At 34.7% G+C, this 21,911-nt stretch overlaps 1 protein-coding gene across 1 annotated transcript in view; it reads left to right on the forward strand.

The window, feature by feature from the left end:
* Positions 1-21,911, forward strand: part of LRRK2 (leucine rich repeat kinase 2) — a 150,490-nt gene that overhangs the window by 76,298 nt on the left and 52,281 nt on the right. The window contains exons 24-33 of the mRNA XM_008061931.2: positions 2,368-2,618; positions 2,869-3,017; positions 5,980-6,073; positions 9,559-9,745; positions 10,870-11,051; positions 13,489-13,718; positions 14,124-14,251; positions 15,718-15,936; positions 19,584-19,785; positions 21,029-21,117. Of these exons, the coding sequence (XP_008060122.1) occupies positions 2,368-2,618; positions 2,869-3,017; positions 5,980-6,073; positions 9,559-9,745; positions 10,870-11,051; positions 13,489-13,718; positions 14,124-14,251; positions 15,718-15,936; positions 19,584-19,785; positions 21,029-21,117 (1,731 nt within the window). The remainder of the gene's footprint in view (positions 1-2,367; positions 2,619-2,868; positions 3,018-5,979; positions 6,074-9,558; positions 9,746-10,869; positions 11,052-13,488; positions 13,719-14,123; positions 14,252-15,717; positions 15,937-19,583; positions 19,786-21,028; positions 21,118-21,911) is intronic.

Consider the following 21,911-nt stretch of genomic DNA (forward strand, 5'->3'; position numbering starts at 1 on the left):
GTTCCTATCTTGTAATAATGAAGAACTGCAGGGGGGCTCATGTCTATAATCCCAGCACTTTGAGAGACCAAGGCAAGCAGATTGCTTGAGACCGGGAATTCGAGACCAGCCTAGGCAATATAGTGAGACCTCGTTTCTAGAAAAAAAAAAAATTAGCCAGGTGTGGTGGCACACACCTGTAGTCCCAGCTATTCGATAGGCTAAGGCAGAAAGCAAGATTGCCTGAGCCCAGGTGGTTGAGGCTGCAGTGAGCTGTGATCCATGGCACTGCACTCCAGAAAGGATAAAAAAAAATTAAACTATAACATAGTTTGTCGAATATTCTGAATATTGACTTTGCTCATGATTTTTATGTACTGTAGATCAGAATAGTTTTTAAAGCCAAGGAAAGTATTATGACAATTAAAATTATCTTAGTACAGGCATAGCTTGGTGGCACAGCCTGTAATCCCAACACTTTGGGAGACTGAGGCGAGTTGATTGCCTGAGCCCGCGGGTTTGAGACCAACCCTGATAACTTGGCGAGACCTCATATCTACAATTAAAAAAAAAAAAATAGCTGGGCATGGTAGCACCCACCTGTGGTTCTGGTTACTTGGAAGGCTGAGGCAGAAGGATCACTAAGGTCTGCAGGTTGACGCTGGGGTGGCTGAGTGTGCTGCTGCATTCCAGTCTGGGCGACAGTGAGACTCCATATCAAAAAAAAAAAAAATTATCTTAGTACAAATGTTTAAATTATTAAACTAAATTCTTGGACTGAATTGTAAAGTTTGATAAAGTATTATGCCTGCGGCTTAAAAAAAAATACAAAAAAACTAGCCTTGTTGCAAATCTTTCCCCCCTTTTCCTAATTGATAAATTTTATCATAAGTTTGAGATGTCTTAAGTGTATTTAGTGGCTTTCCTCTTAAGTGTCTTTCCTCTAAAGTTAATATATCTGGAGACAGGAAGAAGAAAGAAAGGTGACTCCCCCTCACCCCATCAGACCCACATTAGTGTCTAAAATGTGTCCCCTCTTTCTCCTCCACCTCTTTGCCTGGGTGAATCCTTCAAGTCACCCAGGTTTCTGTTTAAATGTCACTCTCTGCTTCTCTTCTTTTCTCCTTCTGAAACCCTCCGACTAATCTACCCATCTTGTCTACACATCCATAGCAACTGATATTTTTCCCCTGATACTCATTCACTCACAAAAATGTGACTTAATGTGTATGGCTCTCAGTAAACTGTGAACTCCTTGAGGGCAGGAATTGTTTCAGGCTTGTTCCTGTCTATCCTCAGTGCCTAGTAAGCCTGACATATAGTAGAGGCTTAGTAGATACTGACTGAATTAAATTGTGAAGGAATTAATGACTGATAGTTGGTAAACTTTCAACTAGTAAATAAAAGAATTCTAGAATCTAGCCGGCCTAAAACAAGGATTTGTAAAGAGCATGACAACAAGGTGAGACAGAGTAGGACATTCATTAGCCTTCTCTTAGGGAAATTTCAAAATGACACCACCAAATGGCACTTCTTTGTTACTGCCCAAAGGGCCTCAACTGTGTTCCATTTTACAAAATTTCCTGATTAAATCTTGGAAATAATTTTAAAATATTTCCTTTTGAATAAGGATTTTAAACGAAGGCATGAATTTTGAAATAATTTCTGGTGAAGAGAGGCATTAATAAGCCTTTATAATCACAAACTCTTTAGAATTTCTTGTGAGGATAAATATATTGTTATATAAAGACGAGCACAAAGAAGAGATTGTTTTTGGCATTTTAACTCTTTGACAAAGTTTTAAAAATTAACATAATAAGTAAATGGAAGTTTGCATTATCATTGTAAAATTAGTCATGGCTAAAAATAGAAAATAGAGATTTGAGAAAAAAGTTCCATAATAAAGAGAAGGTTATAAAATAAAATATGCATTATATGTGACTACTTTTATGGTTACATATATATTTTCGAATGCATAGCAATTTACAAAAGCTAGCATTTAAAAATGTATTCCCAGGATATATTGTCATGCTTATCATTCAGTCATTAATTCAAATATTTGTTGAGGTCTATTCTACTTTCATTTTGCTCTCTACAGATGTAATTTACAAAAAGAGCTGAATTAAATTCCAAATCCTATTTTTGTGAACCAGCTTTTGACAGTCTATTTTGACAGTCTACTTGTTGCATTTTTTTCTGACTTTACCCGACCAGCAGAGATAATTAGGCCAGGCAGTATACTGAAACTTTGTTGTGAATTGTGCTTTTTATCATTTCAAAAATGCTCGATGGTTCTAGTTACTAGAGAGGTATAGATAACAGAAATGTTAACAAGACTTAAGTTTCTCAGACAGTTCATTTTGGAATGTTAAAATATTGTCTTTTCAGACTCTGAAGCGCTTGACACATTTGGACTTGCACAGTAATAAGTTTACATCATTTCCTTCTTACTTGTTGAAAATGAATTGTGTTGCCTACCTTGATGTCTCTCGAAATGACATTGGACCCTCAGTGGCTTTAGATCCTGCGATGAAATGTCCAACTCTAAAACAGTTTAACCTGTCATATAACCAGCTGTCTTCTGTTCCTGAGAACCTTGCTGAAGTGGTGGAAAAGCTGGAGCAGCTAATTTTAGAAGGGTAAGATAGGGTTTATTAAAGACAATAGTGTTGCCTAAATATGCTGACATTTCTACACTAATGAGTTTTAAACAAAAATATTTAAAAGACAGAGGCAATTAATATGACTTTTATCAGCTGACCTTATTTTCACAACTGATTATAAAATTAGTGACTCTTTAATGCTATTCTTTGAAGGCAAATTGTTTTCATATTTTTAAAAGCATATTAATTCATGCAATGTAATCCTTATTTTGTTTCTTGTGACTAGAAATAAAATATCAGGGATATGTTCCTCATTGAGTCTGAAGGAACTGAAGATTTTAAACCTCAGTAAAAACCACATTTCATCCCTGTCAGAGAACTTTCTTGAGTCTTGTCCTAAAGTGGAGAGTTTCAGTGCCAGAATGAATTCTCTTGGTAAGTGTTCTGTAAGGATCTCCTCCTCATCAGGCCTTTTAAGTAGTTCAAGATGAGTAAAAAATGGACATTTTGGGTGGAGATTTAAAGGTGGTGTTTCAGTTTATGCTATGCTGTTAAAAAAATAAAATTAGTAGGCTGGCAATAGAAATAAATGAACTATCAAATTATGAAAAGACATGAGAGAAACTTAAATGCATGTGGCTAAGGGATAGAAGCCAATCTGAAAAGGTTACATACTGTCTGATTCCACTATAAGATATTCCAGAAAAGGCAAAACTATGAGAACAGTAAAAAGATCAGTGGTTGTTGGGGGTTGTGGGGAGAGGGAGGCGAATAGGTAGAACACAGAGAGTTTTGGAACAGTTATACTATTCTGTATGATACTATACTGGTGGATACATATCATTATACATTTGTCAAAACCTATAGAATGTACAATACAAAGAACAGACCCTAATGTCAACTATGAACTTCAAGTGATAACAGATGTGTCAATATTGGCTTATCAATTGTAGCAAATGGCCAAACTAATGCGAGTTGTTAATAAGAGGGGAAAATGTGTGTGGGAAGATGGGGGTGTAGAAGAGAAGGGATATATTGGAAGTCTCTGAACTTTCTCTTCAATTTTTCTGTAAACCTGAGCTGCTCTAGAAAAATAGGCTATAATTTTTTAAAAATCAGCAGATTTATTTTGTCATAGGCTAAAATAAAAATTACTAATAGTCAGTACACCATGGTTCCTTTTAGTCTATTATACTAAACATGCAAGTGGCATCCTGAGCTGGGTGAAGCATCCTTATACTGGAATATTGTGTCTTATACTAAAGTTTTTTAAGCAATTTTTTGGCATTATAATTGCAATAACTATTATTGTTGTTTTTAGAAATAAAATTCATCATTTAGTAATTTTCAAATTAGTTAAGTTAATGCATATCAATTCATGTCTTGCTCTTTGCAAGTTAGTACAATAATACATAATACTATCACCACTTTTATTAAAAGTCATAGTATACTCTAAGCTCTCTTAGCCTGTGAAATGATACAGGGAATTATGTACATTTGTGGCCTATCTAAACATCTTAATATTAAGGGACAGAATATTTTTAAGGCAATAAACAAGGACTCTCCATATCTTATTCTCCTCAATAGAGACCATGCATACTTTGCCACTCATGGGATTATTATATACCTGACTTGCTAATATAATTTTTAATAATGTTTAATAGCAGAATATAGTTTGACTACTTATTTTAAAATATTTTAATGTGTCAGAACTTTCAGAAACTAATAATGTTAAAAGTCATGTCAGTTTGATTTTTTTTCCTATTTTCCCCCGCTTCCTCCATTCCTGAGTATTGACCATGTTCTTACTATAAGCCTCAAGCTGGGGATAGAGTGATTCACTTACTAGTGAGCAAAGCAAATTTGGTCTTTGTCCTTAAGGAACTTGTTATTAAGTTCAGAAGACAGACAAGCATTAAGTGATAGGGCACATGTAAATGTTATTATATGTTGTGGTAAGTGCTGTGGAAAAGTTTCAGGATGATATTGGGTACCTCAAGGGGATCTGATTTAGACTGTGGAGTTAGGGGAAGCATTTCTGTGCCTCTGATGTTTAAGTTGGATCTGGAAAGAGCATCGAAAAGGACCTTGAGGCTTGTTTATGGTCAATGTGTCATCTCTACTGAATCTCACAAAAATCCTTTAGGTAGGACAGGTTTGACCTCTGCCTGACTAATTAAGGAAATTGAAGCACTGACATTTTTATGTGACATGTTCAACAGCATACAATTAAATAACTTGCTGTGAAAGTTTGGCTACCTCAGTTCAAACATCTGTTTGCTTTGTACGACACAACCTTGATGGTTTGAGAAGTGGTCTTACATTTGAGGACGCCCCACGGAGGTGACTGACAATTGAGCAAGACCACTAACCATTAAAAATCATCTAATGTGAAATGACGTTTTAGTTCTTTGATCTTATGACTGTCTTCCATACAGCACCTGAACCTTAAGACTCAATTCTTAAGTGGAAAAGCATTTCTACTGATTTATCTTGCCGATAGGATAAATATAATATGTATCTTTCTGCTTCTCAGGAAGACAACTTCTAGCAGTGTCCTGGAATGTTTTAACCTTTAAAGAGTTTCTAGATAAAGCATAACCCATATTTTTAACCTTGAAAATGCTAAGAAATGATTTCTCAAGCCATTTTCACAGAGCTTTAGCTTTGTAGATCTCTAAAGAATCTCAGAGTGCATCTGGTCTAACTGCACTATTTTAGAGATGATAAAACAGGCTGTAGAATTTGCTGTTTCCTCAATTGTGTTCCACAGAATTTTATTCCTTGGAGTTACCTCTTACTGTATTTTGCCTTTGGATATGCATAAATATACAAGAGTATTGAAAACTGTGAGATATTTTGCTTACTTTTACCTAATATCTCCCAGTCTCTTAAGATTATGTGATCAAATAATACTTTTATTAGACATCCATTATTGCTCCGTAGAACATTCCTTATAAGATAGTACCATAATGAATTTTCATCTTTATACATATTGTGTATAAAGTGCTCAAATTTGTTTTTAGTAAAGTGCTCAAAATTGTTTTGTTATTGTTACTTAAAAGTAATCTGAATTAATCTATAATATATGTCATAAAAACATCACACATAGTTGGAAATGCATATTCTAAAAACTTTTACTTTATACACATGTTGGATAGATCAATTTGTATTTTCTTAGTTGTTTAGATTTTAGATTAAAAATCTGACAAGTATGGCATATTGTTTTGTTTAGTGACAATATGGGAATATTGTTTTATTTTTAAAAATAGATTTTTAAAAATTGTCAGTGTGAGAATAGAAATTAAATTTGGTGACACATCATTGATAACTGTCCTTATTTTTGACTTTAATGGAAATCTGATTAAAATATTATCTCACTTTTATTTTCTTTTAGCTGCTATGCCTTCTTTGCCTTCTTCCATAACAAGCCTTAAATTATCTCAAAACAAATTTACATGTGTTCCAGAAGCCATTTTGAATCTTCCACAGTAAGTTTATTGTTATTTTAATTTAAATTCACATGAGCTGGAACAGAACCTTTAGAAATATGGTTCCAATTTAAGCTTACAGAGGTCACTGATTTCTAAACCTACTCAGTTTAATGTTTTTGTATGTTTAAATGTTTAATTTTTCACTTGACCAAAGATCCAAATTATTACTTAAACTTTAAACTTTTATATTAATTTAGTGGATTATTGTGTAAAAACAACTTGTTTGTTGAATTGATTGCTGAATTAATATAATCAAATAAGATTACACTGGCTATCACTTTAACTTTTAAAATTTTGATTGCTCTCAGAGGTTGTTATGTTGCAAAGGTACTATGAACTTTGAGTTTTTTTTTTAACTTTTAAATATTTCATTTTAAAGATAGGGGTACAATTCAAGGTTAGGTATACAAATATTCATTATGCAGGTACCCATGTTGATGAGGTGTGTCCCCCCACCCTCTGGCAGTTTCCTTCAACCGCCAATCCCACACCCCTCCCCTGGCAGTTTCCCACTATCGTCAATCCCTTTCTCATAGTATTATGCTAATTGTTCAGGTCCACTTATGAGTGAAAACATGTGGTACTCTGTTCTTTGTTTCTGTGATAGATTACTGGGTATAATAGACTCTAAATTCATCCAAGTTGCTATGAAATCCTTATGTTTGTCCTTCTTTATGACTGCATAATACTCCATTGTGTTTATGTACCACATTTTTTTTTATCCTCCAGTTTCGATGGGCAGTAAGGTTGGTTCCATGTTTTTGATATTGTGAATAGTGCTGCAATAAACATGCTTGTGCAGGTATCTTTTTGGTAGAATGATTTGAACTTCTCTGGGCATATATTCCCAACAGGAGATTGCTGGGTCATATGGAACGTCAATTTCTAGTTCTTTCAGAAATCTCCACACTTTCTTCCAAAGAAGTTGCATTAGTTTGCATTCCCACCAGCAGTGTAGAAACATTCCTTCTTCTCCGCATTCTCACCAGCATCTGTTGTTGTTTGTTTTATTAATGATGACCATTCTTACTGGGGTTAGGTGGTGTCTCAATGTGGTTTTGATTTGCTTTTATCTGTTGATGAGTGAGGCTGAGCACTTTTTCATGTGTCTGTTGGCAGCCCGTTTATCTTGTTTTGAGAAGTGTCTATTCATGTCTTTTGCCCACTTTTTAATGGGACTGTTTGTTTTTTTTACCTTTCAGCATGTTTGAATTCCTTGTAGATCTTAGATGTTAGATCTTTGTCAGATACACAAGTGGCAAATACTTTTTCCCATTCTGTGGACTGTCGCCCTGCTGTCTTGATGGTTTCTTTTGCTCTGCAGAAGCTTGTCAGTTTGATGAGGTCCCACTTGTCCATCTTATCTCTTATGGCATAGGCACTTGGGGTTTTGATTAGGAATTGGTTCCCAGTTTCAATTTCCATAAGGGTGTCTCCTGCATTTCCTAAGATTCTTATAGTTTGAGATTTTATGTTCAGGTCTTCGATCCATTTAGAGTTAATTTTTGCATATGGTGATAGATAGGGGTCCTGTTTCAATCTTCTGCATGTAATCAGCCAATTTTCCCAGCACCATTTACTGAATAGGTTCTCTTCTCCCCAGTGATTGTTTTTGGAGGGTTTGAGAAATTGGGATTTTGCTTCTGGAATCTCTATCCTATTTTACTGGTCTGTATGCCTGTTTTTGTACCAACACCTGACTGTTTTGATTATTGTAATCTTATAGTAAAGTTTGAAGTCTGGACGTTTGATACGTCCTGCTTTGTTTCTTTTGCTAAGGATTGTTTTGGAGATTCATGGTTGTTTATGTTTCCATATGAATTTCTGCATTGTCATTTCCAGATCTGAGAAGAATGATTTTGGTAATTTAATGGGTATTGCAATGCATTGAATCTGTAGATTGCCTTTAGTAGAATGGACATCTTAACAATGTTGATTATTCCTATCTATGAGCATGGAATACTTTTCCATTTGTTTGTGTCTTCTTGGATTTCTTTGAACAGTGTTTTGTAGTTCTCATTGTAAAGGTCTTTCACTTTTCTTGTTAGGAAGATGCTGAGGTATTACATTTTTGTTTGTGGCTATTGTGAATTGGATTGTGGTTTTTATTTGGTTTTCTGCCTGCTTGTTGGTGTATAAGAATGCAACTGTCTTTTGCACATTTATTTTGTATGCTGAGACTTTGCCAAAGTCTTTTATCAGTGCAAGTAGGTTTTTGACAGATTCTCTCAGATTTTCCAGGTATAGGATCAAATCGTTAGCAAAGTGGGATGTCTTGACTTCCTCTTTTCCTATATGTATACCCTTGATATCCTTCTTTTGTCTAATTGCTCTAGCTAGGACTTCCAACACAATGTTTGAATAAGAGAGGTGAGAGTGGGCAGCCTTGTTTTGTTCCAGTGTCTATCCATTTAGTAATATGCTTGTGGTGGGTTTATCGTAGATGACACTTACTATTTTGAAGTATGTTCCGTCTATACCTAGGTGTTTTAGGATTTTTATCAAGAAGGGATGCTGGATTTTATCAAAAGTTTTTTTCTGCATCTAATGATATCATCATGTGGTTCTTGTTTTTATGTTTCAGTGAAGTTTTGGGTAAAGATTAGGACAGTTTATATAGTTTCATGTTTGGGGTGTTTTGGCTAATTTCATGAAAGCAAAAGCTTTCTGCTAACTGCAAATTTAGGTATTTTGGATTTCATGTGTATTGTCATCTTAAATACTATTCTAATTGTGTCATACATTATAAACCAAACCTATAAGAATATATTTGCAAATATATACATATTTGGGCAAATAATACTTAATTATAATTTAGCCATAGAAGGTGTTAGGCAAGTATATAATAGCTAACTTAAATCTGGTTTTAGAATGTGTCAAACACTTTCCTAACTGCTCTATAGCAGAACATATCTTTAATCTTCCTAATAATCTTGTAATACAGCTATTGTTATTATCTCTATTTATAAATGATGCAATAACTTATCCTGAGTCATGGTTCTTACACACTGGTTGTTCAACTTCAGACTGTTGCCTCACATGCATACTTGTATGTCCGTAATGCTAGTTTTATTTTTATTGATTGATTGATTGATTTGGAGTCTCACTCTGCTGCCCAGACTGGAGTGCAGTGGCATCCTTTCAGCCACTGCAGCCTTGCCCTGCTGGACTCCTTCTGCCTCATCCTTCCAAGTAGCCAGAACTACAGGCATGCACTACCATGCCTGACTAATTTTTGATTGGTTGTAGAGATGAGGTTTCACCAAGTTTCCCAGGCAGGTCTTGAACCTGCAAGCTCAGGCAATCCACTCGCCTCGGCCTTCCAAAGTGCTGGGATTACAGGCTGACCCACCAAACCCGGTCTGTAATGCTAGTTTTAAAGTGATGTCTTATTTTCACTCTGGCAAAAATTACTTGTGATGTTATTTCATGTATTTTGGAAATACTAATTTGGTTTTCATTTTGACATTGTGTTGTTTTAGTTTGCGGTCTTTAGATATGAACAGCAATGATATTCAATATCTGCCAGGTCCTGCACACTGGAAATCTTTGAACTTAAGAGAACTCTTATTTAGCTATAATCAGATCAGCATCTTGGACTTGAGTGAAAAAGCATATTTATGGTCTAGAGTAGAGAAACTACATCTTTCTCATAATAAACTGAAAGAGGTAAGAGGTCATCTTTAAAATCATTGCCATTTAAAAATATGCTTTATAATCTTTATCATTACAAATTATCATTTTAAAATCTATTATTTAATACTTCTTGCTTTTGAAATAAGAGGCAAACTTACCATGTAGTAAATGGATATAGCTGAATGCTCTCCCCAAGTTACTTTTGTGTTGTACTCTTAAAGAATTACATGAATATGTGTATAATTATAAATGTGTATAATGCTTGGAGTGTGTCATTGTATCACTTTATCTGATCTGTTAACAGACTCTCAGATACTCTATATTTCTCAAGTTGTCACTGGCCTACATACTGTATTGCTTGTTTTTCAGCTGACTTTCTTTATTACATTTTAAAATTTCTGCATTCTTCCACCATACTGCCTCTTTCCCTAATGGATCTACCTCCTTTGCTATGGTCCATTTCTTTTGTTATAAATCTGAAATCGATTATCCATTTATCGCAGAAAAAATTTGTTTTCAAGTCCCAGCATACTGCCTTAAAAAAAAAAAGAACTGTCTGATACTGTGAGATTCAGAAAAAAAAGCTGAATATATTTTGGTACCTTACTTTTTTCCAGTAAATGAATGTTTTCTGTTATAAATGTAATGCATATTGCTTAAAAATTTAGTACAGAAAAAAAAATCACTGCAATTAGAAAGCCACTCAAAGTATAAACATTTAGTTGTATTTTGAAAACACAAAGTAACATATAAGTTTGTAGTGAGTAGGTGTTGGTTTTACTGAAGTACATCAACAATGTGAGGGATCAGAATGAAGCCACAGATAATAGATTTGGATAACTCTATAGAACTTCTTTACTTTAAATATTGTTAGGAGATGAAGTATGTTGTCAAAGGAAATCTGATTTTTAAAGATTATAAATGAGTGACATAGAACGCTTGGGGGGTAAGTTCTTTATATGTATGTTTTCATGTTTTTAAATACATACTGAAAACTTATGCTAAGCTTTTGGAAAATTCTAGGACTCTGTTGAAAGGTTGTGCAAGCTGCTGATGGATTCCATGAGCCTTTCTTGTGCCCCATCATCATCTTGTTTCTTGGTAGCACACATTTCTTCCCTCCCACCAACAGGTCTTGCCCTTTTTATTTTATTAAGATCCCTCCTGAGATTGGCTGTCTTGAAAATCTGACGTCTCTCGATGTTAGTTACAACTTGGAACTAAAATCCTTTCCCAATGAAATGGGGAAATTGAGCAAAATATGGGATCTTCCTTTGGATGAACTACATCTTAATTTTGATTTTAAACATATAGGATGTAAAGCCAAAGACATCATAAGGTTAGATAATTTTATTTCCATTTGTTTTTATTAAATTTGTTTTAGTGTCCCTCTGTGACTTTGATGGAGATATATTAATAGTTACAATTTAGGAAAAAGTGACTAGCACTGTTTAACATTAGTATTCTATGTACACATTCACTTTTTGTTTAATGAGTGTATTTCTGTGGTGTCACTGTAGAAGTCTTTTATTCCTTTTAGCCAAGCTAATGTTGAAAGAATGGCTTTTCCTGCTCATTCTTTTCAGTAGAATGAACTCTAAAAGTAAATAAGTATTACTATTTTATCTCTTGTTACCAACTATACATTCTAAAGCATAGTATAATCTCATATTGCATTTTATATAGCAAATAGTTAGTATGCCTATTGTATCTTAAAACAGCACAGTTACTGACATCTTGTGAACTTACTAACTTCAATTTTGCTTATGAGGATGAGTAACATACTCACCTTGATCATTTTTGAAACCCCCAAAACTTCCCAGATGTCACTGTTTCTGGTCTTTATACTTTTAAGAATTTCAGATATCTTTGATAACAGATTTTATCCCCCTTTTGCTTGCTCTCAACACATTGATCTTATTACCTATTCAGAAAATCCTTTACTCCCTTTTCCACAAAGTTACTCTATTTATCTTGCAGGTCTCAGTTCAATTATCACCTCTCCATGTGTTCTTAACATAACACCCACCAAGGAGGGAAATCATGGCTATGTTAGCTCACATTTATTCTTGGCACCTAATACAGGGCCTGGCATACAACTAATTGTTGTCAAATTGTCATTACACTTACTCATTTTCTTTTGCTCTTTATATTTGTCTCTTAAATTTATATTTAACTTTTTATATCTTTTTATGAGGAAGAATTTGGTTTGCCAAACATCCTGAACTTGACTTCTTTAGAAAGGAAAGAGTTTGTCACCTTTTCTGCTAAACATGACCAACTCTCATCTTACCCAATTATTTCCCATGACTTTTCTTTCCTGAAACTTGGAAAGATGTTCATAGAGAAATTGGTTCAATTCTTACTAAGTATTTAGTAGAACTAGTTTTGATGTATTATGCTATATTATTGAGCTACTCTAACTAAATATTTAAAAATGTGCTTAGCATTTTTAGAAAAGACAAAAGGACTTAGAGCATTGCAGACATAATTTTTTTTTTATTTTTTAAAGAACGATGCCTTTCAAAGAGTGGTGCATTCTTAATAAATACATAAAGTGATGATGTTGCCTTTTGGGCATACCATCAGGTATTGTGGTCAGAGTCCTATTAGTTAAAGGAATGGCTTGGTCAATATTTGTAAAATTCACTTATGATTTAGTTTGTTTCTCTAATTTTAAACTGTGGCAACTTTGTGTGTGTGTTTGTGTGTGTGAGTTGGAGTCTCACTCTGTTTCCCAGACTGGAGTGTAGTGGCACACTCACGGCTACCCAAGCGTTGACCTACTGGGCTCCAGAAGATCCTCCTGCCTCGACCTTCCAAGTAGCCAGAACTGCAGGAGCGTGCTACCATGCCCAGCTAATTTTTTTATTTTATTGTAGAGACGAGGTCTTACCAAGGTCCCTGGACTGGTCTCAAACCCGTGGCTCAGGCAAACCACTCACCTCGGTCTCCCAAAGTGCTGGGATTACAGGCTGAGCCACTAAGTCCGGCTGTGGCAATATTTTAAACATGGTTTAAAATATATCTTTCTACATCCATTACATTTTTGTAACATTTAAAATCTACTGTTATTTTTAAAGATGGTTTTTAGCTACCTTCAACATACCTGTTTACCGCCAATTGTTTTTACATGAAGATTATTTGAAATAGTAACATGTTAACATCTGCTGATAATTTAATAGTTTTTATGTATTTATCATGTAGCCAATATATTGTCATCCATATACATGATATATATGCATATGGGATATATGTGAATATATCATACATCTTATGTAAGAGATACAAATATTTATACACATATATAATGTAACTAATATATCAAACTTTAGAATAACAGTGTAGATATATCTCTACCTTGTTTCTGAGTCATATGGACTTTGCAAAATTTTATACCTTATAATTTTTAGGGGTTTTTGTACTATTGAAAGAAACATATGCATATATACACACACATACATACAAGCATGCATATATATTGCATTCTAATGAGTATTGCAAACATATTTTGACATTTTGATGAATTCTAGTGATAGTGTAACATGTCATTATATTTGGCAATGCTACCAAATTTTATTCTAAAATCACTAATAAAATATATGTTTGAACAGTGCATTGAAAGGCATGTACATTATTAGTTATATGAGCTAGTCACTCTTTTGCATACTATATTTTACAACAGTCTGATATTTAAAAATATTCAGTGCATAACAACTCACCTAAATCTCAAGTGTACTGTTAAGTAGCTTATTATTTTATCTTTCATATACTAGGTTTCTTCAACAGCGGTTAAAAAAGGCTGTACCCTATAATCGAATGAAACTTATGATTGTGGGTAATACTGGGAGCGGTAAAACCACCTTATTGCAGCAATTAATGAAAACCAAGAAATCAGATCTTGGGATGCAAAATTCCACGGTTGGCATAGATGTGAAAGACTGGCCCATCCAAATAAGAGGCAAAAGGAAGAAAGACCTCATTCTCAATGTGTGGGATTTTGCAGGTATTTATTTCTGTAGAATTTTAAAATTTACTTTTACTTTTTATGCAGAACAGAGATTAGGAAACTGAGCTTTCTGTTCTAATACCCAAAGAGCTGGTAGGTTGTGTGGAATTATTCTGAAGTCATCACTTCTATCTCCCCCTTGCCACCAGAATGGAGAAGTACGTGAGGGGAATGCTATGAACAATCTGGTGCCTAAGTGGAACTGAGGACTTGGTTGGTAGCTGACACGTATGCTAAAAGTTGTTGCTTCCTAGTGAAAACCCAGGATAGTCCTCTGAACATCACTCATTGTTTTTTTCTTTTTAGTGTGCTAAATAATAAATGGTATTATCCCTCTCAATTTTCTTTGAAATGATTCTTGCCTGATGTCTGGAAGATTTAAAAAATCTCCAATCTTTTTAGGTCGTGAGGAGTTCTATAGTACTCATCCCCATTTTATGACCCAGCGAGCATTGTATCTTGCTGTCTATGACCTCAGCAAGGGACAGGCTGAAGTTGATGCCATGAAGCCTTGGCTCTTCAATATCAAGGTGATCTGCTCTAATCATGTGAAAATAGAACATGATTCTAGGTGTGTGTGTGTGTGTGTGTGTGAAATAATTTATTTTGGGCAAGCAGTCTCTTCAAATAGTATCTTAAAGAAGCACTAAAACTTGGGGTTAGGAAATTTTCAGAGTAATTAAGTCATGACACAAAAATAGTATGTGCCATATTGGTAGGTTTTTTGTTTTTGTTTTGTTTTTTTTTTGAGTCAGGGTCATACTCCCTTGCCTGGGTTGGAGTGCAGTGAATTGATCACAACTCACCACAGTCTCCAACTCCAAGACTCAGGTGATCCTTGTGCTTCAGCCTCCTGAGTAGCTGGGGCTATAGGCTCATGCTAATTTTTTTATTTTTTATTTTTTGTAGAGATGAGATTTTGCTATGTTGTCCAGGCTGATCTCGAATTCCTGTCTCTACCTATCAGAGTGCTGGGATTACAGGCGTGAACCACCAGGCCCGGCCACATTGGTGAATGTTATTTGTACCTGAAACTCTTTTAAGCTATAAGCTTGAAAATATATACACTCAACTATTTTTATCATATTATTTCTTCAATAGCATGTAACTTTTCCTAACATTAAACAAACTACACTATAGAAAAACCATCTTCATATTCCCTGTTATGTCCTCAGGGGCCATTTAGTATGACACCCTTCAGATTCTACCCTTTAAATGTTCCAAGATTATTATGATCTTATATCTGGAATCTTTTTGGGGTCATTTTTCTACCCTCTCCTTTGTTGTCCTACTGTCGGCTATTCCTTTAAATACAATGGCTTTTTAGGATTGAGACAAAATTGCTGCTTGCATGATGCACCGATGGCTTTTTTGTGAGTAAAGTCCTTAAAAAGGCTTATGTCAGGACCTTTGGGCATATAATTTGGCTGCATACAAGCTTGTTTAATAATCTGGGTGGTTTTTTTAAACTTTTAAAAAATTTTATTATAGCTAACCAATGTGAACACATATTACACTTGCAGTTATACTTGCTTGAGTGGCTTTTTTTCTTTAAGTTTAGACTTCAAATGGAATGACTTTAAAATGATTTCAGGAGATTAAATTCACAGATAATGAAGGGAAAATATGATTCATATTATATTACTTTGATATAATTTGGGGTGTTATGAAATGCTTATTTTATTTAGAGGCACTCAATGAATAATCTATTTCAAGGCACGGAAATAAGAAAACTATGCTATTGCCATTATATAGGCCACCTGAAAGACAGTAAGAAGCGGATTAAAAAAGGAACCTAAAAATGAATTTTAAAGTTTCTTAAGGTTATTTTTCCCCCTTGGATTTAAGAAAGGAAAAACAATTTTTTTCTTCTTCTGACGTCTTTTAGTTTCTCATTTCCACTCAAGTTGATGTCATAGAAAGCAAATATCAACAGAAATGTGGGGAGTCCCAATTTGAAAGCAGACACAAGAGTATTTTGTGTCTTTCCCTGCAGGCTCGTGCTTCTTCTTCCCCTGTGATTCTTGTTGGCACGCATTTAGATGTTTCTGATGAGAAGCAGCGCAAAGCCTGCATAAGTAAAATCACCAAGGAACTCTTGAATAAGCGAGGGTTCCCTGCCATACGAGATTACCACTTTGTAAACGCCACCGAGGAATCTGATGCTTTGGCAAAACTTCGGAAAACCATCATAAACGAGAGCCTTAATTTCAAGGTAACATGGTTCATACCTTCCATAGACTGATAGATAAATATAACTTATTAATTCTCAAGTTACTCAACTGCCTAGACATGTCAGAAGTTTTGAGAAGTGAGCTATATTCAAATTACAGGGTTTAAAATTGCTGTTAGCATTGTTAGAGTACTTTCAGTTTTAAATTATTTATTTATACCATACCTCATTTCTAATTTATGGGTATGGGAATGAAACATAATTAGAAGATCCAGAGTGAAACTAAGAGAATATTTCTGCGACACTGACAAAATGTTTCTGAGAGAGAATCTGAGAAAATGTTTTTAATGCCCTTTTCCGCCCAACTTCCTGTCGTGGTGATTCAATCAAAAGGGTAAAGGTGAATATTGAGGTCTTAGGATCATCTTCCTTTTATTATTCTTTGACTGTTATTTTTCCATCTGCTCCTTCCTTTGGGAGGTCCTATTTTATGCACATCTTGATCTGTGCCATTTCTTCCTGTTTCTTGTCATTGTGATTCCCATTCTATTTTTTTCCCTTCAGTATTGTGAGACAGCTCTTTCGTTTAGTCATCAAGACCCTAATGTGGTTTTCAGCAATGTCTAAATAATTACTGAATTCATACAAACTGGGCTTTCCATTTTAGGACATTTTTAAATTTCTAGAGTTCTCTTCTGGCAAGCCACATCTCCATAAAACATAAATAAATCAGTTATCAGGGAGAGTGCTCTTTTTTGATACTTGTAGGAAAAAGAAATCTTCCCTAGTTTCTACAAGCAGCATGGTATAAACTTTACTGAAAAACACCCTGGTTGTTCAATATGACACACATAATGGTGAATTTCATTTAGTCCCTATTGGCTTAGCTCATTAGCACTAATGATCAAGACTGTGGCTTATAAACAGGACCCTATTTGGACTGGGCAGTCCCAGCATAATTATTAATAGTGTCCCACTACATTCTCTGAAGCATTCCAATTTGGATGATAAATTACATGGTCACCCTGGTGATAACTTCGTGTTGGCCAGTCAGCATAGTTCTATTCCATTTCTACAGATTATGCTTCTATCTAGTACTTGATAAGCCATTTGTAAATGTGATGGTCTTTGTGGTACCTAGGGAGAGAATCTGTACGCATGTATCTTTCAACACAAATTTATTATAGTTATTAAAAGGCTTACTGACAGTGGGTTGGTAGTGGCATTGTTATATAAGAAGAATGACATTATTTACATGAAGATTTTCCTATTCTCATGTACTTATGCTTAGCGATTACCGTGACTTTAAAAAAAATGTATAAAATTCATTCGTGCAATTAATCTCTTTATCCAGGTGGTTTTCTTCTGAGACTATACCATACTTCAAGAACTTTGTTGTTACTTAGAACATTTTAATAGTTTTTCTTTTCGTCATTGCTGTCAGATAATATATTGTGTCTTTAAAAAGACTTCTTAGAAGATGAAATTGTTTCAAAAAAGAGTGAATTTAGTTGAAGTCAAGTCTATAGATAAGGTGGATTAATACTGCTTTTGTCTAATAGTAAGATATCACCATCAGTCAATCAGACCAGTTTTCTTTCAGCAGCTATAAATGAACTTTGAAGACACCTCTATATGCAGAAGTAAAACAACACTTTGAGAAATATTAATATCATTTAAATACAAGTGTATGTTGCTAATAGATACATCATCTGGGCATGTTGGTTTGAAAACTCATTTGATTGCTTGATAGAATAGTGACTCTTTCAGATAACCAGTGAGCCTGCAGGAACTTGAATATTCTCTCCTCCCTGAGGTACTTCAACCTGTATTTAAATATCGGCTTTTAATCTATGAGAGATCATTTTTTTGTCCTTTCATTTATTTTTCATCTCTTCCTTTGATCTTAGCTCTTCTCTAGTCTTTGCCTGTCTCATCCTTATTAACATGTGTCTATGCAGACTCTTTAGAATAAAAGACTTCCTTTTTTTTTGGCTTGGCCTATTGGTGAACTAATAATCAAGCTAAAAGGAGAAGCAGGGCAAAACAGAGTTCAATGCTGACAATACCCCCTTCAATCTTGTCCAGTCCATTAGCAGAGCAGCCATCCTTTTCTGATCCTGAGACCTAGCCCTATAAAGCTCTTCACTTTCTACTTGATTTGTTTTTTATGAGAACTCTTGTTGACTTCTATATGTAGATTTTCCTCCTTGAGTTAAAACATAAACTCCAATGTGAAAATCTGTCTCATCCTAATTTGTGCGTAATGAAGGGAAGGAATATGAAAAGTGGAGGTTAGTGAAATTATATCTAATTTTCTGGGACAAGGGATACATGAAAACAATTCTTTTGAGTAAACCTTTGCAGGTAAATACGGAAGTAATGGTTATGGTTGCTGTAAATCAGCTTCCTTAAGATTCTAGTTACAAGCAAAAAAAGTACAAGTTGCATTTTTGTTTGTGTATGCTGAATTCCTACTTGTAATAGGTTTAAGAATTTAAGTAGAAATTTCGATCAGTATTGTCAGGTAAAAAGAATGTCATTCTTGTGGATCCAGAAATAGGGAGAGACTGCCCCCTGGTGGTGCTTGACAGCATTCTGGATACTGTTAAGAGTTGCATTTCTATTTAAAATTATGTTTAAAAAATGGCTTGGAAAATATTTTTATTATAAAAACTATCATCTTAAGGCCATTTAAAAATTATACTTTATATATTTCTCAGTTGGTAGGAAATCATTATGTCTAAGTGTAACAGACTAATGATCATCCTCTTATATCAGAATCATTGGTGTTTAGATGATTTATCATTTCTCAAAGTTCTAGGGTCCACAAAATAGCATAGCCTGGTTGAGAATATGTCATGTCTCCAGGTCTCACTGTTTATATATATATTCCACCAATGTGACATTTTGCAAATAATCGCAAAGTTTAATGCTTTACCTTGAATTTTTAAATCTGATAATGTCCAAAAGCTCTCATGATACATACTGATTTTTAATGCTAAAATGTCTATTAAACATTAAGATTACTGTATTAGAAAATAAAGAAGTCATTCTTTTATGATTAGTGATTTATCTTTTTTTGCTATGCAATTTCTAGATAGTTAGATAAATATTTCCGTGATATTTTATTTAATAGTTCTTTCCAAATTGGCTTCTGTGTGCACTGTTTTCTTAAATTTCATCTTCTTTATTCCTTACCATCTAAATAGCTTTTCATTGCATTTTGATTTTATTTAAAAATATACTTCTGAATAATATACCCATTTCTGTAAAAACTATTAGCAGCTGGGCTTGGTGGCTCAGCCTGTAATCCCGCGCCTTGGGAGGTTGAGGTGAGTGAATTGCCTGAGCCCATGGGTTCGAGACCCGCCTGGGCAACTTGGTGAGACCTCATCTCTACAATAAAAAAAAAAAAAAAAATTAACCGGGTGTGTTAGCGCGCACTGGTAGCTCCAGTTACTTGGAAGGCTGAGGCGGAAGAATCGCCAGAGCCCAGCAGGTCAAGGCTGCGGTGGCCGGGAGCGGCCACTGCACTCCAGTCTGGGCAACAGAGTGAGACTCCAACTCAAAAATAAAATAAAATAAAATAAAATAAAAAACAAAACTATTAGCACTGAATTTATCAACCACTTGATAAATACATTAACAAAATAGATTTTTACAGCTTGTCATTTGTAATTTCATAGATCCGAGATCAGCCTGTTGTTGGGCAGCTGATTCCAGACTGCTATGTAGAACTTGAGAAAATCATTTTATCGGAGCGTAAAAATGTGCCAATTGAATTTCCCGTAATTGACCGGAAACGATTATTACAACTAGTGAGAGAAAATCAGCTGCAGTTAGATGAAAATGAGCTGCCTCATGCCGTTCACTTCCTCAATGAATCAGGTTTGTGTGTTTGTTTCACATTTTTTTTCAAAGCTCAGCTGTAGTAATTTATGAAAATGTTTCTGAATCGTGTATAGAATCTACATTCAAAATGTAAGCAAAGAGCCACACAATTTTGCATAGGCCACTGATTTTTTTTCTTTCTGGAAAATCTTCATGTGCCTGGATGTTGAATCACATATTATGACATAAGAAAATATATATAGAAATCATGTAAGGGGCAAAGTAGTGGAAAGAGCCCTTGAGCATGAGTTAAAACATGTGGGTTCTAGAACTTGCCTTTACTATTCAGAAACTGTGGAACTCTGAACACAACCATATCTTTTCATAATGTCAAATGACTTTAGTGCATGCAGACGTTATTTATATCTTGCAGAAGAGAATGACTGTTGGGCTGGTCTAACTGGGCACTTAGAGACTCAATGATTGCCTGAGATGATGCAGCTTCTGAGTGGCAGTTCTAGCCCTGTTACATCATATATTGGTTCACAGATGAAACCTCTCAAACCGCCTTCAGTGCTAATTGTGTACTTGATGAGTATTATCTTGCTGGAAATTTTTGAGTTGATCTGTACCAGAGTAAGTGGCTGGGAAGCTGCTTTTGATCCTAGATTATGTTGTATAAATTTTTTTTCATGTAGATTATGATCTCTTTCTTTTTTCCATCATTCTTAAGTCAGATAGGCTGAGATATGCTGCTTAATTTGAAAATAAAATGAATGTGTCTTATTTTAAAATAAAATCTGTTTGTAGTGTGTATTTAGCAAGCTAAAAAGAAAATTATGAATTTCTATTTACATGTAAAATATACTCTGCCATGCATGTCATTGTCTCAAATATTCTAATATATGAGGGTTTTATATAGTTCAAAATACTTCACTGTAATATTGAGACTTTATTTTTTTATTTTATTTTTAAAATGTGGGGTATAATTCAGGGTTAGGTACATATGTGGTCATCTTACAGGTAAAGTGTGGGAAACCTTATTGATGCTATGTACTTCACCCAGCAGTGTCCCGTTGCTGCCAAACCCTTTCTCATAGTGTTATGGTAAATGTTCAGGGTCCACAATATTGATACCTTAAAGCTTGGGAACTAGTATGTACAGGTTCTCATAGCTTTGTCGTTAATGATGTTGAAGTTTCCTCACCTATGAAATGAGACGGTTGAATTAGATTCTTTCTAAAGCCCCTTGATATTTGTTCTCGATTGCCAGTTTCACTGTTTTATACATTTACTACAGGAGTCCTTCTTCACTTCCAAGACCCAGCTCTGCAGTTAAGTGACTTATATTTCGTGGAACCCAAGTGGCTTTGTAAAATCATGGCACAGGTTGGTGTCTTATAATTTTTGTGGCATGAGGGGTATGATCAAAGAGTAGAACGGATGGCACCCAGAGCATTGAACTTTTTAGAGTTTGTGTATAGTTAAGGCAGAAACTGTTGTGAATACAGAAAACTGTAGAATGCTTCACATAGACATCTGCTTGACGAACTTCATGGAAGATGGAAAGATATCTTGAGTTTACTTTTATGTCTTTGTTTTCAAATCACAGAGAATTGTTTGTACCACTCTGCCCCATGCTGCTTTTCTGGATTCTGATGACATCATTGCTTTGGTTACTGCCTTGGTCTATTGAGTGAAGGCTGTGTGAAAATCTTTATAGTAAACACATATAAGAAAATGGAGTTGATGAACCTGTGAAGCCTCTATCTAGATAACATGGAAGGGAGTTTTGACTGTTGAGTGAATTGATCTGAACTCTAAATGATTACAATTTTGAAAACTTTGAATGGCATTAGTTATACCTATCTTTCCTTCATTTATATTGAAAATGATTTCTTTTTCCAGTGATAACCCATTACCAGTCAATTTGTGTTAATTAGTTATAATCATCCATCTCTATAAGTATGTTACAGAAAACCATTTGAACAAAACACATTGCCTCTTTCTTTTCAACATCAGCACTATTGACATTTTGGGTCAGGTAGTTCTTTGCGGCACATTGTAGGATGTTATCAACATCACTGGCCTTTACATTCCAGATGTCAGTAGTGCCCTCACAGTTATAACAAGCAAAAATGTGTCCAGATGTTGCCAAGTATTGCCAAAGGGATGCAAAATTA

The sequence above is a fragment of the Carlito syrichta genome, unplaced genomic scaffold, assembly GCF_000164805.1.
Source record: "Carlito syrichta isolate Samal-C Ts95f unplaced genomic scaffold, Tarsius_syrichta-2.0.1 Scaffold305642, whole genome shotgun sequence".
NCBI classification, from domain to species: Eukaryota; Metazoa; Chordata; class Mammalia; order Primates; family Tarsiidae; genus Carlito; species Carlito syrichta.